At 32.7% G+C, this 25,732-nt stretch overlaps 1 protein-coding gene across 3 annotated transcripts; it reads right to left on the reverse strand.

Annotated features, from left to right (window-relative positions):
• Window positions 1–333: 333 nt before the first annotated feature.
• LOC117916926 (neutral ceramidase 2-like) lies at window positions 334–10,430 on the reverse strand. 3 transcript variants are annotated; one of them, XM_034833165.1, is made up of 11 exons: window positions 10,307–10,419; window positions 10,177–10,226; window positions 9,112–9,489; window positions 8,525–8,733; window positions 5,351–5,695; window positions 3,581–3,845; window positions 3,213–3,483; window positions 2,955–3,080; window positions 2,035–2,098; window positions 1,277–1,443; window positions 334–1,055 (listed from the first exon to the last, which is right to left on the reverse strand). In XM_034833165.1, the coding sequence occupies exons 3-11, from the start codon at window positions 9,471–9,473 to the stop codon at window positions 507–509; spliced, it is 2,358 nt and encodes a 785-aa protein (XP_034689056.1). In that variant the 5' UTR covers window positions 9,474–9,489; window positions 10,177–10,226; window positions 10,307–10,419; the 3' UTR covers window positions 334–506. The 3 variants fall into 3 exon arrangements, with proteins under 3 accessions (XP_034689056.1, XP_034689054.1, XP_034689055.1); XM_034833163.1 differs by lacking the exon at window positions 10,177–10,226 and having other exon boundaries at window positions 10,307–10,430; XM_034833164.1 differs by lacking the exons at window positions 10,177–10,226; window positions 10,307–10,419 and adding an exon at window positions 9,796–9,974.
• Between the last annotated feature and the right edge of the window lie 15,302 nt (window positions 10,431–25,732).

The following is a 25,732-nucleotide window of genomic DNA, read 5'->3' on the forward strand; positions in this document are numbered from 1 at the left end:
GATGCCCTAAACCCAATTTAGGGGCAAAACCGTAATTTAAAAGTGAAATGACTGTCATATCCTCATAATGGTTTTGTGCATGATAGTAAGAAAGAGATTTCAGCTTCTATGGCAGATGATTAAAAAGAAAACTATTTTTCATGCTTACATTACCAAATATAATTTTATTTCTAAAAACAACAAAAGCACTATTTTTAAAAATTATTATTAAAAACAGTTTGGAATCCATTCTCCTACTAAAGTCCAGTTTGGTAATTATATTTTAAAATAATTTTCTGTTTCCTAAAACAAAAAACAATAAAATAAATTTCACAATCAAATAAGAGAATGTTCTAAAACAAAAAACATGCAACTTCAGATTAACTGCCATTCTGCCAAAAGATGAAGGAACTGATAATTACAACGCCGAATTTAGAACCCAGTTTAATCACTAGCTTTTCAAGGAAGACATAAATAATCCAATAGGAACATGTGTGGTGCGCACATAAATGATAAAACTTCAGATGTTAGGCCACCACAAAAGCACTGGACGTGCCTGTGAAATGGCTGATGGATCCAAAAAGGGACTTTGAGGCACCGAAATGCCTTATTCTGTACACACCTGGAGCTGCCGACTCTGGAATTCTCCACTCTATGGTTGCGTAGCTTCTGGGGCTCAGCTTTGCAGGTCTTGACCACTTAAACCGGAGGCAGAAATCATCATCATCGTAAGCTGGAACCCAAGAATCCTTTCCATGGAGAATTTCGACGAGGGCGAATGTGCCTTCAGTCATGAGATCATTCCTGGGGCAAGCTGACCAGAAAGTCACACTCACCATCCCACCTCTCTTGAAGGTGGAGTTCATAGGTACATCAAGCTGGACGTCTCCGAATTTTACACCAGGAGGGGTCCCGTCCAGCACCACTGGTGGTAGAAGGCTTATTTGCTGGTCAAGTAGATCTGGAGGTTGCAGGCCTGGCTCAATGGTAGAGCTAGTGACAAGAGCAGTTGCAAGCTTCTTGAACTCCTGGATGTAAGCACTGAGTGTGTGTGGACCATATAGTGTGGAGGCACCCTGAGAAGTATGACACCAGCCATGAATTAGTACTACAGAATTAACATTGACGTAGAATAAAGAGTACGATCGGTGTTGCTGACCGATTATGATCAAGGTTTTCAGCATTAAAACACAATTCAAACCAGACACTACTCAAGCAGGAACAGAAAATAGGTTATTCATGTTGAAGAAACTACTGTGTCAGTGTCATTTTCTGAATGAACAAGCTTTGCACCAACCTCATATCTCTGCACCTGGTACTCCTCAAAAGTGGTCACGTATTGAGAATATGTATTTGTTAACCCTGCTATGACAACATGAACGTTTTTGAATTCTTTACTACCTCCACTTATGAGTGCAGTCTTCAGAGCATCGCGCAGACGCCTCCCAGCCATTGTTGTGAATTCTGCGGAGAACAACACAAATAGAAAATTTCATGAGGCTTGTGAAAAATCAAGGAGTCTACGTTTAGGGCACATCTACAAGCACCCTTCAGGTAAGAACAGTTTCCGACTGAATCATTTCTATTGCAAAATTCATGCATATTCTCCATGGAATGTAAGTGGACATTAGAAACTTCAACGAGATATACTGGCATGTTACTGATTTTAGTTCTAATAGCTATATCTTGTGCTTAGCCACACTTTTGAGCATATCACATTCATATTAAACGTGAATAGGGCAGTCAAAACCAGCTTAAACCCCAGCCCTTCTCAAGTATATAAAATAGACAGAGCTCAGGCAGACCTCAGTCATCCAGCCTGATTTCCACCCCTGGTGATGACAAAGCAAAGCATGTCATGATAGATTGGTTCAAAAACTGAATAGAGCCATGTTTTAGAACAAATATATGATTGGAAAAAAAAAAAAGACACATTTTCATAATCTTTGTATTATTAAGCTTTAAATATCATTGGAGGAAATGAAATATAGGCTTTTTTAACAAGGTCATTAACCATACAGGAAAAGAAGAGAACACAGTAAGGCAAGTGAATACCTCCAGGTACACTGAGAATAACTAGTTGCCCAATCCGGAGGATCTGAATTGGAAGTATCGAAGGCTGCAGGAATCATTAGAAAATATATTAACTATCAAACCTGTAGGCAATAATGAAACAGCTTAATGGTGGATGTAGAAATATCCGCAAGTTGTTTTACAGTCACCAATAGATATGACTAGGGGAACCACTAAAGGCATAAAGGGATTTTAATTTTGCATTGAAAATTACCTTTATAAACAGCAGAACAAAATACGACCTTATAAAAGGAGGTAGACAAACCATTTAACAAATGTTTAAAAACATTAAAGATGAACTTACGGCATTTTGCTCAAATAAGGTGAGGCATAAGCCTCAAGGTAGAACGAAGGTAAACCTCAACTAAAAAAACCCAAAAAACCTCAAAATTTTGAAAGAAAAATGCAAACAAAACTACATAAAAGTAGAATAATAAGAAATCAATAAAATTCATAATAAGAAAATTAATTTTTTATCACACAAAACACAGGTCAGCAGAATTCATGCCTTCTCTAAGAGCTAATATAGCCATATAACTACCGAGTTTTAGATGGTTTAACACACAGAACACAGCTCAACAGTCAATGTCTAGAAACTCTAATTTTAAGTTACTATTGTTTTGTTTTTTAAAAATTATACAGATGGGCTATGTGAATTCACAAATTCTTGGAATAGATTAAGGCACATTGACAAAGACTTGCACATCTAAATCTCCAAGGCACACACCAAGGTATCATTATGAATGATATTCTATAAGAATTGAGATAGTTCTACAGAAACAGATAGCAAATTTCAGGTTATTTAATTTGGAAACACTATATTCAACTTTTCTGGTTTAGAAACTCTGTATTTTTTAATTACAGTATTTTTCAAGATATGTTCCAACAAGATTGTGACTCACCGCCCAATCATATGGTTTCGTCATTTCTCCAGTATCAAGGAGGATTGGCTTTGGATGATGACAATCCCTTTGCACCTTATCTGGTGTCTTAAGTACGTTGCGGACCAACCTCCAGAAAGGATTCCCCTGAATAACACCATAGAAAAAAATGATCTCACAGGAAGGCCATGCATTACAACAAAATAGCACATAAAATGTGGAATCCATAATTCTTATAAAAATAATATGGAATCCATAAAGAATTGAAATTCTTGTTACCTGATCATCTCCTTGCTTGAAGTCAAAAGCTCCAGGACCATCAGTTGTTCCTGCAGCAAATGCAAACCCCATTGCGGCGGGACATGTTTTTACTACCTCAGAACCTCCTCCTTGTTTAGGAAGTGTCACACTAAGCTTGGAGAAGTCCAAATAGGTGTGACGGTAATCAATCTTCCCTTTCAACTGTTCTGTTGCTTTATTGAAAAGATCCACAGCCTTTCTGAATTGCCTATCTCCAATGATACGTGTACTTTCAAATTCATCAGGGTGCCTACCAGGTAGGTAAGATATGTAGTTTAATATTCACATATAGATCAGATACTAGTAAAATATATTTTCAAACTTTTAAAAGGCAAATCAATAAATACCCTGGTCCTCGGCCATAGCACAACTCATTTTTCCCACCACAGGTACTGTGATTGAAGTCACAAGGTTGCCCAGTGTCAGTACAGAATGCTCCAAGCACATTAGGGCTAACATCACCACAGTTTGTTTGGCAAAATGCAGAAACAAATCCAGGCTTATCAGCCTGCCTGAGAGGGTTCCTGACACGTCGTGCAACACTTAAAAACCTGGTTGCTGGTCTACCAGGAGTGGACTGGAAGGAGGCAGCAAGTTCCCGTAACTCATCATCTGCATCACATAGATCTCAAAAAATTCAAAATATGCAGGAGGCTTTTTATCTCACCTTATCCTGACAGACTACTCAGTTTTTTCCTTGATATGATACAGTGCCATCCAAATTGCTCATAGTCCTTGCCATGCCTGAGACAACTGGTCATGACAGAAGTGTGGGTATAGGATCCATATTAGATCCCTTCATGTTGTACATTCTAGATCTGTTGAGATTTTCCAACTGATTCTTTTATTTCTCATGCTCCAAGTTATTTTCTTTTAATGGAAATCATGTTACAAGCTCACCGCCATTTTACTTCTATGGTTAAATATTACTACATTTACTAGATATCGCCATACAAGCAATATAATTCACATAGTTGATATAGTTTGCTTTTGAGGCCTTGCTCAAGTGTCAAAAGGGTTGAGGATGGTTCATGGGAGGTTCCAGGTTCATGTCCCAATGGGGAAAAAAATTACCTATAAAAAAATAGATAGTGGATATAGGTTGATTGCTTTAATAGACATTGAAATCTATCCAATTATTCAAAATTTTTAGGTGGATATTCCTAGTTGAACATACAACTTCTAAGAAAGGATCAAAATATCAGAAAATGCAAAAATATCACTGGTCAGATTTTACAAAAATATCAGGAAAATATCATACAGAAATTTAGAAAAAAATATTAGCAAAACAAAAATTGATAAAAAATATAAGTATTCTAAAAATAAAAAATAAAAACTCTTTGAAATAATAAAACAAGTAATAATATACATATTAAAGAAAACAACATATACAATTTAACAGATGAGAGTTCAAGAAGTAATATAACAATTTAAAGATTCATAACATTTAGAACATTTGAGCTTATTAGTTGCTAGGGAAATAAAATTTTCAGGTTATTAGTTGCTTTTGCTCTATTACAACAATCCAGACAATCACATAAGTCAAGGTGTCAGCCAAGCACAACCTCAACCATTGGGAAAGGCGGCAGGGTTGTTTGATAAATATAATTGGGCCCTAATTTCAGTCATTTAGTTTCATGTTCCCAGTGACTCCCATCATCTACCACTTATCTATGGAAAGTCTAATCCCAATGGAGTCGATTTTGTCTTTTAGATATTCCACGACTTTTATTATAATTTTGTTCAATTCTTAAAATTAATTCAATACCATTGACCATAATATATTATAGTATACAGGATCTAACTCATCTCCAGGCATGGATTCCATGCTCCTAACATTTGTCAGTTAATACAGGATACTCAAGGTTTTCCAAAGGGTTCTGGCACATGGATATGTTGAAATCACATCTTGCATGGTGTTAAAGATACAATTTTATTTCATGACTGAACATAGATCATAGATGAAGTGAAATTAAATAAATGTAACCTAAGTCATATTGTCATAAAACATCTTCATTTTCAGATCAATGTATTGCCATTAAGTTAATTCAGTTTTTCATAAACCATTTTCAGATTGCTCTATTGTCATAGAGTAGGAAGAGTTGGAAATAACTTACAATTTTCATGAAGGTTATGAATTATATTTGAGACTCTCCGGGGAACTCCATCAACTTGTAAGCTATCAGAATATGCTTGTCCACCACCATTCTCCTCAAACCAGTCCTCCATAAATCGGGCAGCAGCTCCTTTGTTGTCCCCACTTATCAATGAGTTTGTCCGACTCATAGAAGTTCCATGAGTGGCAAACCAATTAAAGCTACCCACTGGTCCCCACTCATCATCTACAAACTTCAGAAGGGTCATTTCTTTGTCAACATCATACTTGTATTTACCACGTTCAGCAGCAGGATTATTGAGATATGCACTTGGACTGCGGTTTATGCCAGCATCTAAGAGCTCTCCTGTGAGTTGAAGGCCAAAGCCATGATATGAAAAATGAAAACCAAACAAAGAATAAACATAACCATAGAAGCATAGGAGCAGCATAGGGCATTGCGAGATGACACCAATGAATTATTTCCAGTTTGACATGTTGGAGTTTGAGGTCTGTCCAAGCCCACTATTTGTCCGGTTAAGTATCTCTTTAACACCAACCTTATAAGTCCAACAAGGGAACACAGCTATGAAAAGATGAAATGCATACAGACCAAAGAAACTAGGGCAACTATTGCAATATCAAGAGATCTGCTAGCTTACATAAGCCAGTAATAGTGTTTACTGTTTTAAAAGGCCAATGAGGCTTATGCCTTGAGGTTATAGCCTTAATATAGGGTAATCGAGTTTTAAGTCTCACCCAGTTGAGGCATACAGCCTTGACGTTATACTTAAGGCTCAAATATTCACAATGTTTTAATGGATTTAGGGTCTTTATGGGATTTTTATACAAATTTTATAAGATGTTTAAGTCTCAATACTCAACAGTTTTAATGAATTGTACTGTTTTGAGGTTTTGGTATAGATTTATAAGATTTGTTTTGCGTTCAAGACTAGGGTTAGAGTGTACATATATGATCATTCAAAGACCATGATAGGATTTGCTGATTGACTTAGCGCTAAGGAAGGAGAGAGAGCTTGTTTTTTTGTTTTCTCTTTTCCTTTTTGCTTACCTGCTGTACTTATTGTATAAATCATGCGTATTCTGATGCACCCTTTTCTTAGACACTATTAATATGTATCCAGTTTTGCCTATCAAAAAGAAAAAGAAAAAGAAAAAAAAAAAAGACCAAAGTTATATCTTTTATAAAGTAAGAGCCTAGTTAGTTACTAATAACTTCTTTAAAAGGAAAGGAAAGTAACAGATTGAGAAGAAGAAATAAGGAGTTGTTGGCCATTGTAATGAATGAACTCATACCATTTATAAATAAAGGGAAAATGCCACAACAATTGATGAATGAAGAAGAGGAATATGTAAACATTAACACTAATGTAGAGGACAATTAAGCAATTGAATATGATTATGATTCCTTGGATAATCCTACTAGTGATAGCAATGGCAATGCAATAGATTATTTGATGAAGCCGTGAAAGAAAATTGGATTTTAGAATTGATGATGACAAACAAATGATTCGGTTATTATGAATTGTATGGTTTTCTTATCATTCAGATTTCATGTAACTTTATTAGGTTTTTTATGTAATGTTATTATGTTTTTTATTTTGAGTACTTTCTTATTTATTGGTTTAAGTTGAGGCTGACATCTTGTTTTGCCTTGAGGATTATGTCTTACCTCAATTGGGAAAAACATATCAAAATCACCTTTAACCTTTTAAAACATTGATGGAATTCACTGCATATCAAGAGAAATGGATCTAGCTAAGCAAGAAGCAGTACTTCAAAAGAAAAGTGCATAAGGGGAACCTTAGGACCTTAATGCATTGAGAATCCCTCAAAGCATGACATACTCGTTTTTTAACTCATAAATTTAATTATCAATGAGAAAATGTGCAGAAATATTCAAATTAAGATCAAGTATGCTAAAAAAAATTAGAAATATAACAATGCCTTTCCCATCATATAAAAAGGAAACTAGCATTGCAACAAAATTTCAAACTTCAATTCCAAAAATTGGCTGCAAAAATTTATCACAAAGGCTGCATTTGAAGAGCTATGTGTCACGAACTTAGTCGTTCACTAAGCTCGTGCGGCACTTAGACAAGTCAAGACACTTGATCTTGCTAAGTCAGCCTTGCTCCCCCAATGCTTAGCTTGCTCGGCTAAGACACTTGCGACTCGAAAGCTCAAGAAGCTTGGTAGGCAACCCTTGAAAGAATGGAAGCTCTTTATTACTCAAAGAAGCCTTTACAAGTGCTTGGATGCTCACTTGCTTGGTTAGGAAGTGATTTGGGTGGTGCCTTGGCCAAATGAGGCCCTCACCTATTTATAGGCACCAAGGGAACTCTCTAGAACCTTGGAGGGTTCCTTACAAATCAAGAATATTCTAGAACTCCCTACACTAATCTATGTACATCCTTATGTACAAGAAATCTCTAGAATCCTCTAGAAAGCCCTGGACTTCTCTCATGCCTTCCACCATAGTGTAGAGATGTGTGGACATCTCTAGGCATTTCTAGAACCTTCCACACTCTTCCCACCAATGGCTTAGTGTAGATGGCTCCAGGAGTCTCCAGAAGCTTCCCTTCTCCTATATAAGCCCATGGGGAGGGTCATTTGAAGCATCCTGTGACATATGGCATCAAATCCCTTAAGCATGTAGTACATAAAACAATTTTATGTGAACCAGAGTTTTGAAAGTGATCTTCAAAGGACAGGTAAAAAGTTGATTTCCTTGAGAGGAGCCTGGAGATATAGGCTATAACCCTTTTAGAACACTAATAAGACCTCGGGCGTCTAGTTCAGAGTCTGAAGACTCCGATTTCAAATATAAAGTTTGAGCCACTTCTTATGTGGCAAAAAAAGAAAAAGCACCTGAAGGAGCCAAACTCTAAAATGCGTAATTCTAATACCATAAAGGGAAAAAAAAGGGAAATAACATAACAAAAAAGGCAGATAGATTGCCATGTTTGAGTTTTTCAACCTAGTAATGTCTGTCCAAGATACCAAATTCTACCACACAAAACAAAACACAAGCAACTGTGTTTCTACTTTGCCCATAAACACAGGGATCTTGTGCTGCTTCCCGGACACGTGAATCTCACCTAGTCTTAAACACATTTGGTCATATTAACATGCAGCAAAATAATGCAGTGAGAGTAAGAATCCCCTCCCATACCTTTATTCACAAAAATTGATCCTGGTCGGAGACTTTCATGAGCTTGTATGATGCTTTTCTCAATGCCATCAACAATGACATCAAATGACTGACGTACAAATCCAAGAGATGTCACAATATAAACAACATATTGGAGATAACCCCCAGGGCCTGCATGGGTGTGAATACCACTAATAGCGACATTATTTTCAGTATAAAGGTTCCCATACCTGCCAGAAGGCAACATGATATAATTTCATCAGTTGATGATAACAATTAAAACACCACTAGGATTTTAAACAGTAGCTATGAGTGAGAGTCAATTCAAATTCATTCATTTCAAAAGCTCTTGGCACCAAATTATTATGAATTCTTTTTTCTTTTTTCTTTTTTGATAGGAAAAGGAAAATGACCAAATTATTATGAGGAGTTCTATAGATATTAGAACAAAGAAACACATTCGTTTCCATATCCTGCAATTTTGTGATATTGTGCTTCTAATCTCTGGAAGAGTAGGCTCTACATGTCTCATTAACCTTACTCTCAAACAAGATGTTGCTTAATGTAAAAAATTAAAATCAGAGCTTGAGATATAATATAACTACTACCTTGCCTTCAACCTCTCAAGCACCTTAATTGTCACAAGTTGTGAGGCCATGCAAGCATCAAGATTAACAAACGCAACCCGGTTCCCCTGAGGTTCTGCTACAATAAATGTGCGAGCTCGCAACCTGAAATGCACACCAGATGCGATCTGCTCTGTATTGGCATATCCCATCATATTAACATCGGCTGCAGGTCCCGTGATGTCATAGCTTCCAAGTCCAACTAAGTAATTGGAAACTGATAATGTTCCTCTGCTATTTTGCAGCAAGAGTACAAGAAAAATCCAGAAACATATATTTGCACATGGTCTCCTCTTATTGAGATTAAAATGAAAAAAGCCCATGGCTCCACCAAATGATCGCATCAGAGATTTTAAACAGCTGCAACCATGTTCCAGATCAGAGGAAAAAACCAAGTTAAATAATTACAAATTTACAATCAGAAAACAACTGCAGTCAGTGATAAAATGTAAATAATAGTACTAAAAACATGTCCATGCATCACACAGAGGGACTGAAATGTACATCATCTGTTTAATAAAAGTCCAAAAGCTGCATCATAGGTGCTTTTGGTTACAACTCTGTACTATCCATCAATTTTAGGGGGAAAACCCAACAAATTGTTGAATTTCATAGGAGACGCCAAGATGAACAAAAATGAAAAGAACATGCAAAATATTTAAATACCCTCTTGAGGAACAAATATAATCAAACGGTGAACAGTAAACACTCTCTGTTATCTCCAATTCCCACAAAAATTTTGACCAGTCATTTCGGTAATTCTCAGACAACTGATCGGCTAGAGAAATCGGTAGCAGTAACCACAAAGCAACACACAACACCAAGCCCCAAGCCCATAGATTCACTCAAACATCAAAATCTCAAAAACCCTAACCCCTCGCCGCTTGGCCACTGAGAAACGAAGAAAAAAAAAATCAAAAATCTAAGAGTTTGATTCTCAATTATTTTATGACAAGCAAACCAAAAAACAAGTCAACTGAACTCGTTAAAGCGAAACTTTCATTTTTAACCGAAACAGCTTAGATCAAAATTTTCAAATTGGTATACGCTGCATAAAATGATTGGCCGAAAATTAGGTGCTCAATTTCCTCCCGATTCTGCGCAACCAGACACGGCATAAATGAATGATCAAAACAAGAAACTGAAAAATTGTAGTGAAGAAAGATATCAGACTCACAAGAAGAGATAATCTGAACGCAGCTTGAAGAGAGACGGGCGAGGAGTATGGCAGACTTTTGGCCCATTTGGAGTCAGAGTGAAGAAAAAGAGCTGAGTTACGAAGAAGCAAAGGCTAATGACCGTTCATGGCTGTCCTGTCCAAGCCCTTTATATAGCATCCCCTCGGGTCCATGGAACCTCCGTGCCACTTCATGACAATTTTTTCATTCCACTCTGTAAAAAAGTAGGATTTTATTATTTTAACAATTTAATGTACTTTTATTAGGCAGGAAGCAAACGATTTTTGGCTCATTGCTCTCCAATTTTTATGGTTTTTTTATTATTTTTTATAGTTTTTTATATTAAAAAAAATAAAAACTAAAAATAAATTGTTGTGGGTGTTTAAGAATTTAGAGAATCAATAAAATAAGTAAAACCAATTAACATAACTTTCATTTGCCCTAATTATTTTCAAGATCTCCTTTACTTCACCACCTTTATTGATCCTCAACATTTTATGTTTTAATTATAATTTATAAAAATAAATATATGATGATTTAAAATATATTTTAAATTAATTTTATCAAATAATCTTAATACTTAAATTAATAATTAAATAATAAGTTTTAAACTAACAAGTTAAATATAATTTAACTTAAAATCAAATTAAATTATATAATAAATATTAAATTTTACTAGCGATAACTAAAGGAATAAATTTCTTGTCATTGGTCTTGTCATGTAGAGGAGAAGGAAACTTGTTGTTGAGGAATACAATAGCATGAATATTTCATGTGTCAAAGTGTGACCCAAGCCTCTTCCCTTGATATGGCATGAATGTCATGTAATATGCTTAGTCCCGTGAATATAATATCTCTCTATTTTCCAATTTTATTATATCATCTCGTTAAGCAAACAACCAGTCAATGCCCCATCGGTGGGCCGTGTCCTTCACACTTACAAGGGAGCGCCTTTATTCCATTTTTAAAAAAATGTCACATCATATGAAATTCAAATCCATATAGTAGATTTTATTGCACATCTTATGATATAAGATTTTATCCGTTAGCTTATGATATAAGATTCAATAACATGTTATATTACAATGTTAAGAAAATATGACTTACTTCTTGTATGTGAAAATATTAAATAATATTGAATTATGAATTTATGCATGTGATTGATTATTAACTTGGAAGTTAATTAATGATTTATTTTTCTGTCTTTAGGGAAAATTAATGAAGCCAAGAGTCAAATGAGGATCCAAATGAAAACATAGGGTTCATTTAACAGTTATTTTTTAAAATGGTTTGCTATTATTCAAAATAAAAAAAATAGAAAAACACATTTAACAACTAAAAAAATGTTTTATATTTTTTGTTATTATGAACAAAAAAATATGGTGTTTTAAAAAAACGTTTTTTAAATAGTTTTTTGATAGTTGTTTTAAAAAACATATACAAATACATACGATTAAAAATAACAAGCTATATATAAAAGTTATTTTTTAAATATATTTAAAAATATAAAAAACGAGTTAAAAATATTTTAAATTTTCAAATAAACTTTTGTTTTACAAAATACCATACAACAATTTTAAAACAATTGTTCTTAAAAATTGTTTTCAAAAACAGTTTTCAAATAAAATCATAAGAACTTCAATGATACGAAGACTTTTTAAAACTCTGTATAAGATTGAAAACGATGTATTAGGGTTATATATTCTTTTATGCATATTAAGCACCAATATTCATCCAAGATATTTTCATAATTGAAATAAATTATTTATAAATTTTAAGGAAACACCTAATCCTAAAGTGGTCCTAATCAATTTCATTTTTTTCTTTTCAAAAAGGTGCGTAGGTGTTTAGCCTTTGTTTTCCTTTATTTTGAGGTCAAAATTAGCATCATTTTGGTAGTAGTCGTTGGTTGAGCTGTAAACTCGACCAATCAAGCCTGTCCATCGGGCGGATCACTCTCCAAATGGCTAGCTCACCTATTAACCACCAAGGTTAACAAATTGAGAATTAGGCATGATACCTCATTTAAGTTTTTAGTGCAAAAAATAGTTGTATAGAGATGGCAATGATGCGGTTTTAGGTCGGGTCATCCCCACCTCAACTTTGTCCAATTTATTCAAAATAATTTCCATTCCCATTAAACTGTGCTTTATCTATTTTTTTAAAAATAAAAAAATTAAAACTTTTTATAAAAAAAATGAAATTTAAAAAGTTTTAATTACATTAAAAATAAATGTATTATATAGATAATTACAAAATTACAAATTTTTAACTTATTTTAGTGAAAAGTAATTTTTAAAAAATTAAATTAATTTTTTTAAAAATTAATTATATATATATATAATCAAGATGATATGGGGTGACAAGGTGGGGGGAGTACGTGGAACCAGAAAACAGTTGTGGCACTGCCATTCATAAAATCATTATCAATCTAAAAGGCTTTCATCACGTTGTTGAAGTGCATTTAGACCATTAGTTGCAACTATCCGGTATGCCACCGTCAATCCTATTTTTCATTTATATTATCTCGAGCTTTTAAAACCTGTGCTAGGATTTACCTTATATGCTAATCAATTTGTTGGTTCAAACTTATCTATCAACGTGCCACGGCAGATGGGAAGGCAGCTGTAACTTGTCGGTTCGCATTGAACAGCCTCAGAGAAAGCATAAAAAGAGGAAACAAGAGTCAAGTTGGTACAATTTTCCAGAGCAGATGGGTAATTTACTCATCTCTTTAGTGGTTGGACAGCACATTTATTTCATTAAAAAAAAAATACAAAATTATAGATTAAAATTCTTAGAATAAAAATTATAGAATTATTGAATTATAATATAAATAAATCTGCCTAAAATAATAATAATAAATTCATACAAAATAAAGATATAAAACTTGAGATTAAGATATAAAAATTGTACATATTTACCCTATGAGTGGTCTCATTTTTCTATAATGTTAATTCAACTATGTAATATGACTAATTTTAGAACATATTATTGTTATCTATCTTTGATCTCCATTATTACCAAAACATATGTAAGATATATTTATCAATTCATTTAGAACATGCATTTATTCATATGGAATATATCCGAATCCATTTCTGAATTTTGGTTGAAGATGTATGGATCTTCTAAAGTTATGAAGGGCACCACCTTTCGTCTTTAATTCTCTCTAATGATGGGAAGCGGGAGAGATTAGGGTTCTGTTCTATTCAAAGATGTAATATTACAAAATGAACAGATCCTTGACCTTTTACACCCTCCTGCCTTAGGGACCATACCCATTGGGCTATTGGGTCTCACGAGTCTTAGACCTATCATCTAAGACTCGTGATGGCGTTTGAGTTCTACACATAGGTGACTCATATTCTTTAACGAACAGAAAACAAATACTATAAGAGGTGAATAGCTTAGTCCTTAATTATTGTTAGATATGTGAGTCCATATCTTAGCAATTGTGTCTTATTTTTTAAAATGATTTCAATAAATCAAATTTTTAATATCAGATTTAAAAAAAAATTATTTTAGATTATTTAATATATATATATATATATATATATATATATATATATATATATATATATATATATATATATATATATTTCAAAATAGTTTTCAAACACATCCATAAACTCAAAGTGTATATATGTTAACATAAATATTGATTTAGGTTTCTCTATAATATAATTAGCTGTAATTAATTTTTCAAATTTGATGTGTTAGTAATATTAGAAAATGTACTAAATTCCTAATTAATATAGATTCATTTTTGAAATGATATTATATAAAATATTTCATATTTATATATTATTATAATATTAGGTTTCTTTAGGGAAAAAAATTATAAGACGAAGATCAACTTATAATGATTATACAATATAGATAAAGATATGAAGAAGATTAAGAGATACCTGATTGATCAAATAACTCGTGATTCTTAGTGTAAATATAAGAAGTTAAGAAATATAGGATATTTTGGAAACTTATATATAGTTTTTGTCTTATGTAATATTTGTTAACCAAACTTTTATAAACTTTATGCGGAAATAATTATTTTAAAAAATAATTTTGGATGCATAAAACAAAATAAATATAAGTACTAAAATAATGATTATATTCTTACCTTAATCCATGATACCAATAACACTTTTGAAGTGAGATTGAGTCACCTTGTGAATTGGATTGTCAATGTCTTCAACTCATTACTCTCATATAGTGGATGGGTCACTTGTGTGGTGGATGTTATTAAAAATAAAACAACAAAAAGACATGAGAATGAGAGTGTGGCTTGGGACCTGAACTTATAAAAAATTGTACATCTCTTAGTCTTCCCATCAAAGATTATATGAGAGTTATATTCATTATTTACACCCATTATGTACAAATTATTGGGTAATGGTGGGTTATGAACTTGAATGCATCTCTATAATTGCATAGGTTATACTTTTTCATTTTCCTCAATTGTTCATAAACATAATGTACCAAATAAATTTCATAATGACGGGGTTACAAAAGTTGTAACACCACATTCATATGAGTTAAATTTTCTAACTCCCCATTTATAATTTGAGTCTTCCATACATAAGACCGTTGGATGCCCAATCAATTGATTCACCTACCTATCAATTGATACCCTTAAATAATATTTACACAAATGTAATTATATATGGCGACACATTATAGGAAAAAAAAAAACTAACAATCTCCCACTTGGCCTACATAATTATATTTGTAATAGATTAAAACATAATATGACCATAACAATTTCTCAAAAATAGGTATCCCTTACATTAAAACTATGTTTCATGGAACCACTAACACCAAATCATTAAAATGATTGGATCACACAACGATCCAATATTCTTCAAGGATTATAGTACTAGCACCTCCATTAACATCAATCAATGAATTTTATGACATTAGCAACATCAAGGTGATAATGCCAATTCATTCACATAATGGTCCCATCAACTTTTAAACATATAGATTGTGCACAGAATGAATGTATAAAAGTAACATAATAATCATCAATATATCATAATCAAGAACTTTATTCTCATTATAATGTGATCACATACATTACACTCTCAATCAATCTAAAATTGACAAACTTGCAACCAAGCCCATGCGTGCAACATAATCCATAAAAAGCTTAGGTGGAAGACCTTTTGTCAATGGATCTGCCAACATGAGTGTATTTTTAATATGTTCAATAGAGACAACTCCATTTTGAACTTTATCTCTTACAACCAGATACTTAATATCAATGTGCTTTGATCCTCCTGTAGTCTTATTATTTGTAGAGAATCGCACAACAACATTATTATCACAATATATTCTCAATTGTCTCATTATTGAATCAATAACATGAAGCCATGAGACAAAGTTTCTCAACCATATTGCATGACATGTGGCTTCATAACATGCCACATATTATGCCTCAATTGTAGAAGAAGCTATCAATGATTGCTTATGGCTCTTCCATGAAATAGGTCCATTTGATAACATAAAAATATAGCTAGATGTAAACTTTCTGGTATCCTTACAGTCGGCATAATCAGAATCAGAATAACCAATAATCTCTAGATTATTCGTTCTTCTGTATGTAAGCATGTAGTCCTTAGTCTCTTGCAAATAACGCAATACTTTCTTAATTGCTTTCCAATGATCAATACTTGGATTACTTTGGTATCAACCAAGCATGCCTACCACATAAGTTATGTATGGTCGAGTGCAAACTTGAGCATACATGATACTCCCTACTACAGAAGCATAAAGAAAATTTTCCATTTGTTTATTTTCAAGATCATTTTTGGGACATTGAGGTTCACAAAATATGTCCCATTTCACAACGGGAGCAACACTACTAGAACAATTTTGCATGTTGAATCTTTTAAGAACTTTTTCAATATAGTTCTTTTGAGATAATCCTAATAATCCACGTGATCTATCTCGATGAATTTCAATTCCTATCACATAAGATGCTTCACCAAGATTTTTCATATCAAAATTCTTAGATAAAAATTGTTTGTTCTAAAAAATCATTCCCATATTGTTGCTAGCAAGCAACATATCATCAACATACAATACAATAATACAAATTTTGCTCCCACCGATCTTAAAGTATATACATCGATCCACTAGATTCTCTTTGAAACCAAAAGTGATAAGAATTTCATGGAACATAAGATACCATTGTCTAGAAGCCTACTTTAGACCATATATGGACTTTTTAAGTTTACATACCATATGTGCCTTGTCTTTATCCTGAAAAACCCTGAGATTGATCCATATAAACCTTTTCATGCAAGTCACCATTCAAAAAGGCAGTTTTAACGTCCATTTGATGTAACTCTAAGTCAAAATGAGCTACTAAAGCCATGACTATTCTTAAGGAATCTTTCTTGGAAATAGGAAAAAATGTTTCCTTATAGTCAGTTCCTTCTTTTTGAGTGTATCATTTTGCAACTAACCTGGCCATGTATCTTTCGACATTGCCCTTATAATCATATTTGGTTTTAAAAATCCATTTACAACCAATAGTTTTAATTCCTTTGGGCAATTCTACAAGATCCCAAACTTCATTATCTTTCATTGATTTCAACTATTCTTCTATAGCATAAAGCCATAGAGTTGAATTTTCACTATTGATGGCTTGATCATAAGAAGTATGATCACTTTCCAAGCTAATATCATAATCACACTCATTAAGATAAACTTCATAGTTATTTGATACAACAAGTCTTTTCTTTCTCTGTGATCTACGTAAAGATACTTCTATAATTGGGACATTCTCATTTTCATTACGAGAAACCTCTTGAGTCACACCATATTCCATCATTGGTGTTGATACTTCATTAGAGGTTAACTTTTTAAGCTCAGTTCTCCCACTAAAATGATCATTTTCTAAAAACACAACATGTTTAATTTTAACAATTTTAGGGCTCTGACCATGACAATAAAATCTAAAACCTTTTGATCTTTCAGGATAGCCAATGAAATTACAACTTATAGTTTTAAAATCCAATTTCTTTATTTATGGGTTAAAAATTTTAGTTTCAACTGGACATCCCCATACATGTAAATAATTCAAAGCCGGTTTCCTACCTACCCATAACTCATAAGGAGTTTTGGGTACAACCTCACTAGGAACATGATTGAGAATGTGAACAACAATTTTCAATGCTTCACCCCACAAAAATTCAGGCAGGGTTGAGTTACTCATCATACATCTCACCATGTCAATTAGAATACAATTTCGTCGCTCTACTACACCATTTTGCTTTGGTGTTCCAAGCATTTTGTAATTTGCAATGATACCATGCTCTCTTAAAAATAATGCAAAAACACTAAAATGTTAACCTGATTCGGTGAACCTACCATAATATTCACCACCTCTATCAGATCTTACACTTTTAATTCGCCGATTGAGTTGATTTTCAACTTCAACTTTATAAATCTTAAAAACATCTAATGCTTCAGATTTTTCACGAATAAGATACACATAAGAATACCTTGAAAAGTCATCAATAAAACTAATAAAGTACTTATGTCCATTGATAGTTGGAATTGAATAAGGTCCCCAAATGTCATAATGAATATATTCTAGCAATTCAGTAGCCCTTGAGGCACCATTTTTCTTAACCTCAGTGTATTTTCCATTTATGCATTCAATACAACTAGTAAAATAAATAAAAAATCAAATGAAGTCAAAATTTCATCTTTAATAAGACGTTCCATCATTTCTCTTGAAATGTGACCCAATCACTTATGCCACAATATGAATGAATTTTTATTCACTCGATTTCATTTTTTAGAGAATTCATGCACATGATAAGATAAAAGAGACTCTGAATATTTGCAATCTAAATTCAATGAATAAAGATTACCATGTAAAGTGCCAGAGCCAACCAAACAAGAATTATAGAACAAGGAAACTCCATTATTTCCAAACTTTAATTCATAATCATAAGCATCAAGTCTTGGAACTGAAATTAGGTTTCTAGTAAAAACAGGAACATAAACTGTATCTACTAAATCCATAATGAAACTAGTATCCAAATTAAACGAAGAGTGCCAATAGCCTCAATTTCCACTTCTGTTCCATTTCCCAAAGTAATGGTTCGCTCTCCTTTACTTAGTTTCTTGCTTGTAAGGTATCCCTGCAATGAATTCGTTATGTGAATGGTTGCATTAGAGTCAATCCACCAAGAGTTTGGTGGTATATCAACTAAATAAGATTCATAAGACACTAAGCATTGAGTTTTACATTTCCTTTTCAACCAAGCCTTAAAGTCAGAACAATTTATTCTTTTGTAACCTTTCTTGTGGCAAAAATGACATTGTATCTTATTTTCGTCCTTTTGCCCATTGTGAGATACATCATTACCTTGCTTCTTTTTCTTACCTTTACCTTTCTTGAAGGATTTTTTATTTGGACCAATAGTGCTGTGAGCCATATTGGGCTTTTCCACTTTAAGCCTCTCTTCTTCTTGAACACACATGACAATTAGTTCACTCATTTTCCACTTATCATTCTGAGTATTATAATTAATTTTGAAATTACCAAATTGTGAAGGAAGGAAAGTCATTATAAAGTGAACAAGAAAACCTTCAGAAATTGTCATGTCCATTCATTTCAATTGAGAAGCCGTGTCACTCATCTTCATGATGTGCTCACGTACACCACTATGACCATCATATTTCATTGTTATCATTTTTATCATAAGAGTACTTGCCAAGGACTTAGAAGTTCTTAAGAATTGTTCTTCAACTGATTTAATATAGCTCATTGCATAATCTGAATCCGGGATTGCTCCACGAATTGTAGGAGTGATTGAACCTTTCATAATCATTAGACTCATGCGATTAGAGTGCTCTCACTTTTCATATAAAGCCTTTTGTTCATTAGTACTTTCAGAAGCAGGCTTTGTGGGTGTAGGCTCTCTTAAGGCATAGTCCAAATCCATGCAACCAAGAAAAATTCCAATTTGTTCCTTCCATTTTTAAAATTTGCCCCACTTAATTGTTCAATACCAGACAAATAGCCTGTAATGGCAATAGGATTCATTGCTGCAAAATAAAATTTAATTCAAAAGAAAATTTATTTTATATTATGACAATATTTAACACCACACTTTACAATAATCTAACTACAACAAAAATTAAGTTAGATATCACATTAATCATAAACATAAGATATCATATCATAGTTCTTTCATTGGACCGAACTACAATCACATAATTCAAAAGTATATTATTATAATCCCTCCATTGGGTTGAATTATAATAATTCATAAATCATATAGATATGACATAATTATTAAAATAAAAGTATTGAAACGTAAAGAAGTTTAATACCGTTAGGTAAAAACCTCATCAACCTTTTATTATTAAACTCTTGTCATATAATCAAACATGGTGATGATCCTCTATTGGGTTGATCAACACTTGTTTCATAAGTTGAACAACACACACACACACACACACACACACACACACATATATATGTATGTATATAATCATTTTCAAACAAACAAGTAAATAAACATACATATTAGAAAAGTTATTTCTTGAGATTTCCATAATCACGCATTTAAATTACTAATCATATTTTTGCAACTTTCATAAAATCATGCAATAAATATGATCGAAATCATGAGACATTGAAATGTGTGTTACTACATTATTCATATGCATCACATCATATATATTTTAGTTGTCCATAAGATCAAACAATAATCAAAAAACAAAAAAATATGTTTTATGATCCAAAATTGGTTGGCTCTGATACCAATTGTTAACCAAACTTTTATAAACTTTATGTGAAAATGATTATTTTAAAATATATATTTGGATGCATAAAACAAAATAAATATAAGTACTAAAATAATGATCATATTCTTACCTTGATCCATGATACCAATAACATTTTTAAAGTAAGATTGAGTTACCTTGTGAATTGGATTGTCAAGATCTTCAATTCACTACTCTCATATAGTGGATGAGTCACTTGTGTGGTGTATGTTATTAAAAATAAAACAACAAAAAAACATAAGAATGAGAGTGTGGCTTGAGACCTGAACTTATAAAAAATTGTACATCTCTTAGTCTTCCCATCAAAGACTATATGAGAGTTATACTCATTATTTACACCCATTATGTACAAATCAATGGATAATGGTGGGTTATGAACTTAAATGCATCTCTATAATTGCATAGGTTATACTTTTCCATTTTCCTCCATTACTCATAAACATAATGTACCAAATAAATTTCATAATGATGGGGTTACAAAAGTTGTAACACCACATTCATATGAGTTAAATTTTCTAACTCCCCATTTATAATTTGAGTCTTCCATACATAAGACCGTTGGATGCCCAATCAATTGATTCACTTACCTATCAATTGATCCCTTAAATAATATTACATAAATGTAATTATATATGGTCACACATTATAGGAAAAAAACTAACAATATTCTCTATGGTATAATGGATTGATTTTCTATCGTTTGTAAATATAGATGTGATTGGCCAAACCATGTTATAAAATAAAAACGAGTTTATAAAAACTATACAGAATTGATAGTGATACGAAGAAGAATAGGAAAAACCAGGTGGAGGAAATGACACGTGATTTAGGGTGTAGATACAAAAAAAAAAAAAAAAGATGTTTGATAATTGGTTGAACCATGTTAAAACCTTGTGCATTTTTTTATGAATTCTTTTTATTTTTGTATTTTTTTTAATTAACATTATTTGTATTAAAGTTTCTGTTGACACGATAACTACTACTATAGACGTAATTCATTTATAAAATTTATTTTTTAGAAATATTTAAATAGAAAATTTTGAAGTAAGCGAGTTTAACAATACTCTAAAAAATAAATTTTATAAACGAATCACATCTATAGTAGTAGTTGTTGTGCGAAACGGTGGTTGAATAAATTTACACAAAATCTTAAAGGGTATGAGTGAAATTTTATCTTTTTATTTTTATGATACAAGATGTTAAATAAATCCTAAAGATAAATTGAATACTCGAAATTATATATGTAAAAATATTTTGGGATACAATATTTTATAACATGTTTTTTTATTAAATTATATGTCTAATATTTAGTAGATTTTTATTACATATCTTATGATATTATTAATAGTATGTTTTTATTGTAATGACAGTCAAACATATAGATATCTTAAATAAATAAAACTTTAAATACCATCCCTTTAAATTCCTTTTTTTATTCCCTTTTAACTTAATGTGTCATTGATTGTTCCTTAAAATTTTTTTTTTTTTTACAGAATCACACTTGAAATATAATTGTTGGTCATATACCTTATTTTATTATCACCAAAATTGAGATTTACTAAACATTGATTTGACATTAATGAACAAAGAATTGAAAGATAATAAAATCATTAATGCTTTATCCTTAAACTTATCTATAGATCCAAAGAAATATAATTTTTTATATATACTAATGTTTATGGCTGCAATTTGGATAGGTTGGTTGGATTGATGACTAATCAAAACTTAACACAAATAAAAAAACAGTCGACCTGAACTCAACCCAACCCAACTTCTAACCCAATGTATTCAATTCAAACCCATTTCTCTAAGTTTGGATTGAGTTCACATTGGTTGGGTTGATTGAGTTGCATGATTCAAAATCTATATATAAGTTTTTTTTTTTTTTTTAAATTTATATATTTATATAAAATTTTAATAGTAAATAGGACAAAATTTAAGGATAGAAACAAAAAAATAAACATAAACTTATATACATATAAAAAAGTATATGATATAATATCATTTCATATTTTTTTCTTAAAATTTTAAAAAGAAAATGAATATTATTATATAAGATAATATACATTATAAAAATATTAAAACTCAAAAGGCTTAGGTTGCTTGAACTTTGGCCTAAGCCCAACCCACAATGAGTTGGGGTCAATGATTTTAAAACCAGACCAGTCATTGAACCAGAAAAGTTACCGATCAAATTGGTGATGTCATAAAACCAGACATTGATTGGTCTGGTTTTAAAATCATTGACTGGACTAACGGTCAAATCGTGGTCAAATTGGTGATGTCATAAATATATATTTTATATATTATTAAAATTTTAAAAATTAAAAAAACAAATAAAATATAGAAATAATTCAAATTTCAATTGCACTGAATAAATAAGTGTAGACCCTCCATTTTGTCCCTTTAGCACATGTCCTTAAGTTCATTTCCAGTGTTCCATAGTAGTTCCTTTGTGGTCCATTGCTACTCATATTATTTACTTTTTTTTTTTAGCCACCTCAAAGACTTTAGTTCAGATATTTATTTAACCCTATTGTGACTCTTGACAACCCTAATTTAGACTTAGGTTTTTTCCTCAATTTTTAGGATAACTTTTAGGTACAGTTTTAGGATAGCACACTTAGGCATGTTTAGGTCACTTAGACAATTGTCTTGATCACTTTAGACTTAGGCATTGTCCTAAACACCTTAGATTCATTTAGGTACACTTGGCCCATTAGGCACCACCTTAGGCCCATCTAAGTTCACTTAGGCTCATTTAGGTTACTTAGACCTATTTGGACACCTCTAGCCCCCTTAAGACTCATTAGGCCTATCTAGGTCACTTAGACCCACTTAGGCACACTCGACCCATTAGACATTTTTTTGCGTGAGTTGTATGGCTTGCATGGTTGCATGACATGTCTGGCTCAGTTATTTATTTATCTATTTATTTTTATTTTTATTTTTATGTTTATTTTTATTATTATCAATTACTTGTTTATTTTTATTTGTTATGTTCTTTTTTATATTATGTTTCTTATTTTTTTTAATTAACTTATTTATTTATTATTGTTTGATTTATTTATTTATTTTTTTTATCATTTTCTAATTTATTTACTTACTTATTTATTTATTCATTCAATTATTTAATTTAATAATTGTCATGCTTTTGCAAGGAAAATTACCATTGGATAAGGAATGTGGGACTTTTCTTGGAAGACGTTTCGGGGAAGTTTTAAATTTTGAGGATTTGTTTTGGTGCGGAAGATATGGACGTTTTGGGAGAGTTTAAGGAAATGAGGGCTCTATGAGATAAGGAATGAAGGAAGATGTTATTCATGAAAGGACAACTTCACGCACGCATATTGGGGAGTCCATCTTCAATGTGGATGGTGGGGGGTCGCTAGAGAGGATGATGGCTTTTCTTTTTTCTTTTCTTCTTCTGCTGGATCACCACACAATCGCCAGCCATCAGTTGGAGATCCATGTATCCACAGTCCTCCTTCTATCTCTAGCTGCACAACCGCTATGGCCACCATCCAATATGCGCTACCGCTTTATACTATACCTCCTTCTCCGCTGACCAACTTGCACCATTATCCATCCATTCCGCCAAAGCAGCCCATTGCACCACTCTCATAGCCTCACTCCGACCACCACCATGGATGACCATCACTATCCTCCATCGCCTAGAGTCACTCACCGCTTCCATACTTGTCGCGCGCCAAAGTCCACTTTCACTATTGTCCACGCTTATCTTCACAACCTGCCACTATACCTCCATTACCGACCCCACTATCCATGGACGCCACTTCATTTTCCTATCTTCATCTCCGACAACATCACAAAACCACTCGTTTTCACCCTGTGGCCACGCGCAGACGCCCAACAGCACACACAGATTTTGGGGAACTGGGCAGAAAAACGAGAATCAGATGGGCATTTTTGGTATTCCAAGAAAAGTGGAAGCTTTATAAGGTCTATGTACAGTGGGGTTGCTTGAGGTTAGACAGGTGCAGAGGTTGCCACCGTTTCTAGGAGCTCTTCGTGACTTTCTAGATTGGATGTTGGTAGATTTAAACCATGAAGATATTCCTCTGGTATTTATGTTGTTTGCATGATTGATGAAAAATCTACTTTTTTTAGGTTTTGTGTCATGAAAAGAGCATGGGGTCATTTCCACACTATAAAATTTCTTACTGAGTGCTTGCAGCAAGGGATCAGATCATGGTTCTTGCTCCTGACGGGATCTGGAATGTTTTGAGTAATGAAATGGTTGAAACCGAGTTGAGAATGGTAGTTTATGGTAAGATGGTTGATGCGTTATGAGATTTGGTCTTTCAAATATTTGATACTCCAAGTAGCCTGATAGAATCTAGGAGGCCTGGTTTTTCTTCAATTTCCACTTCAAACCTGCCTTTAATGAAGGACAGAAGCGTGATATCACCAAGAATGGTCCTAAAGCTATTAGGTAACTTGTACTGCATTGGGGACAATGACGTAATCTCTATAGATGGATGAACTTTCAGTGCTTTGTTACTAATAAATATGATTCAATTGTTATTAGGTCACTGGACGAGAATAAAGAGGCTTGGGTATCCAGTCAGGAGTGATTCTCCATTTGGTTCTTCTATGTCTCATACTACAACATATTCATATTTAAATTACAGTGGAATTAGAAAAGTTAAAGTGAATAAAGTAAGGGTCTTTGACAATGGTATACTTATAGGAATGGGGCATTTCTACAATAGGGAATGCTACAATGTTTTTTTTGTTTTGGTACAACCTGACATAAGAGTGATTACATCAACTTTTTACTAGTCCCTGTTTATAATAATGGTAATCAGAAAAACATTCCTATGGGTGTTTATCTTAATAAGGCAACGTCCAGTTTTGGCTCAATAATTTCTATCTTCAACTAGGAGACTTCCAGTTCCATATCAATGGGTTACACCTATCACGTAGTGGATATTGTGTCATCCATTTCAGTATGTCGTATTAACCTCAAGTTTTCTGGCTTTAGTATTATTTTCTAGGAAAATTTTCCTATAGCAAGTCCCTCAATCATGGCATAATAAACAGAGATGGCATTTCTAAAGTAATTTCAATGTCTTCCCAATAGTCCTATGAGTTTGGGAATTCTTGGTGATAGTCATCATGCATGGAGAATCCTCACCCTTCATATGAGAAATTGCTTCAACTGGTGAATAATGCCTTTATTGTCGTCTACCGAAAAGAGAGAACCTCTCAAGGTGAACCTCAAGAATTGCAAGTTAAGCCAATGCCCCTTGTTAAAAAAGAAGATCAGATTCATGAATGTTGAAGTTTTACTAATCCACCCTAATAAGAATATTGAAAATGCTGAACAATTTTTAGAGACAAACATCCAGCAAGCTATTGAAGGTTCTTCTGGCATAAAATATTCTTGAGGTTGGTTTACTCGGTGGATTTTTAGATATTGGAATGAACATAAAAAAATGATGGATGAGATATTGCAGTCTGTTCGTATATTGGCTCACAATCACTATAAGAATTATGTCGTATAGCATGTTCCAGAATCTGAGAAAACCCCACATGAAAAATCTTATTTATCTTTCTAGACCCATGGATGTTGATCTAACATC

This window comes from Vitis riparia, chromosome 6, assembly GCF_004353265.1.
Source record: "Vitis riparia cultivar Riparia Gloire de Montpellier isolate 1030 chromosome 6, EGFV_Vit.rip_1.0, whole genome shotgun sequence".
Lineage (NCBI taxonomy): Eukaryota > Viridiplantae > Streptophyta > Magnoliopsida > Vitales > Vitaceae > Vitis > Vitis riparia.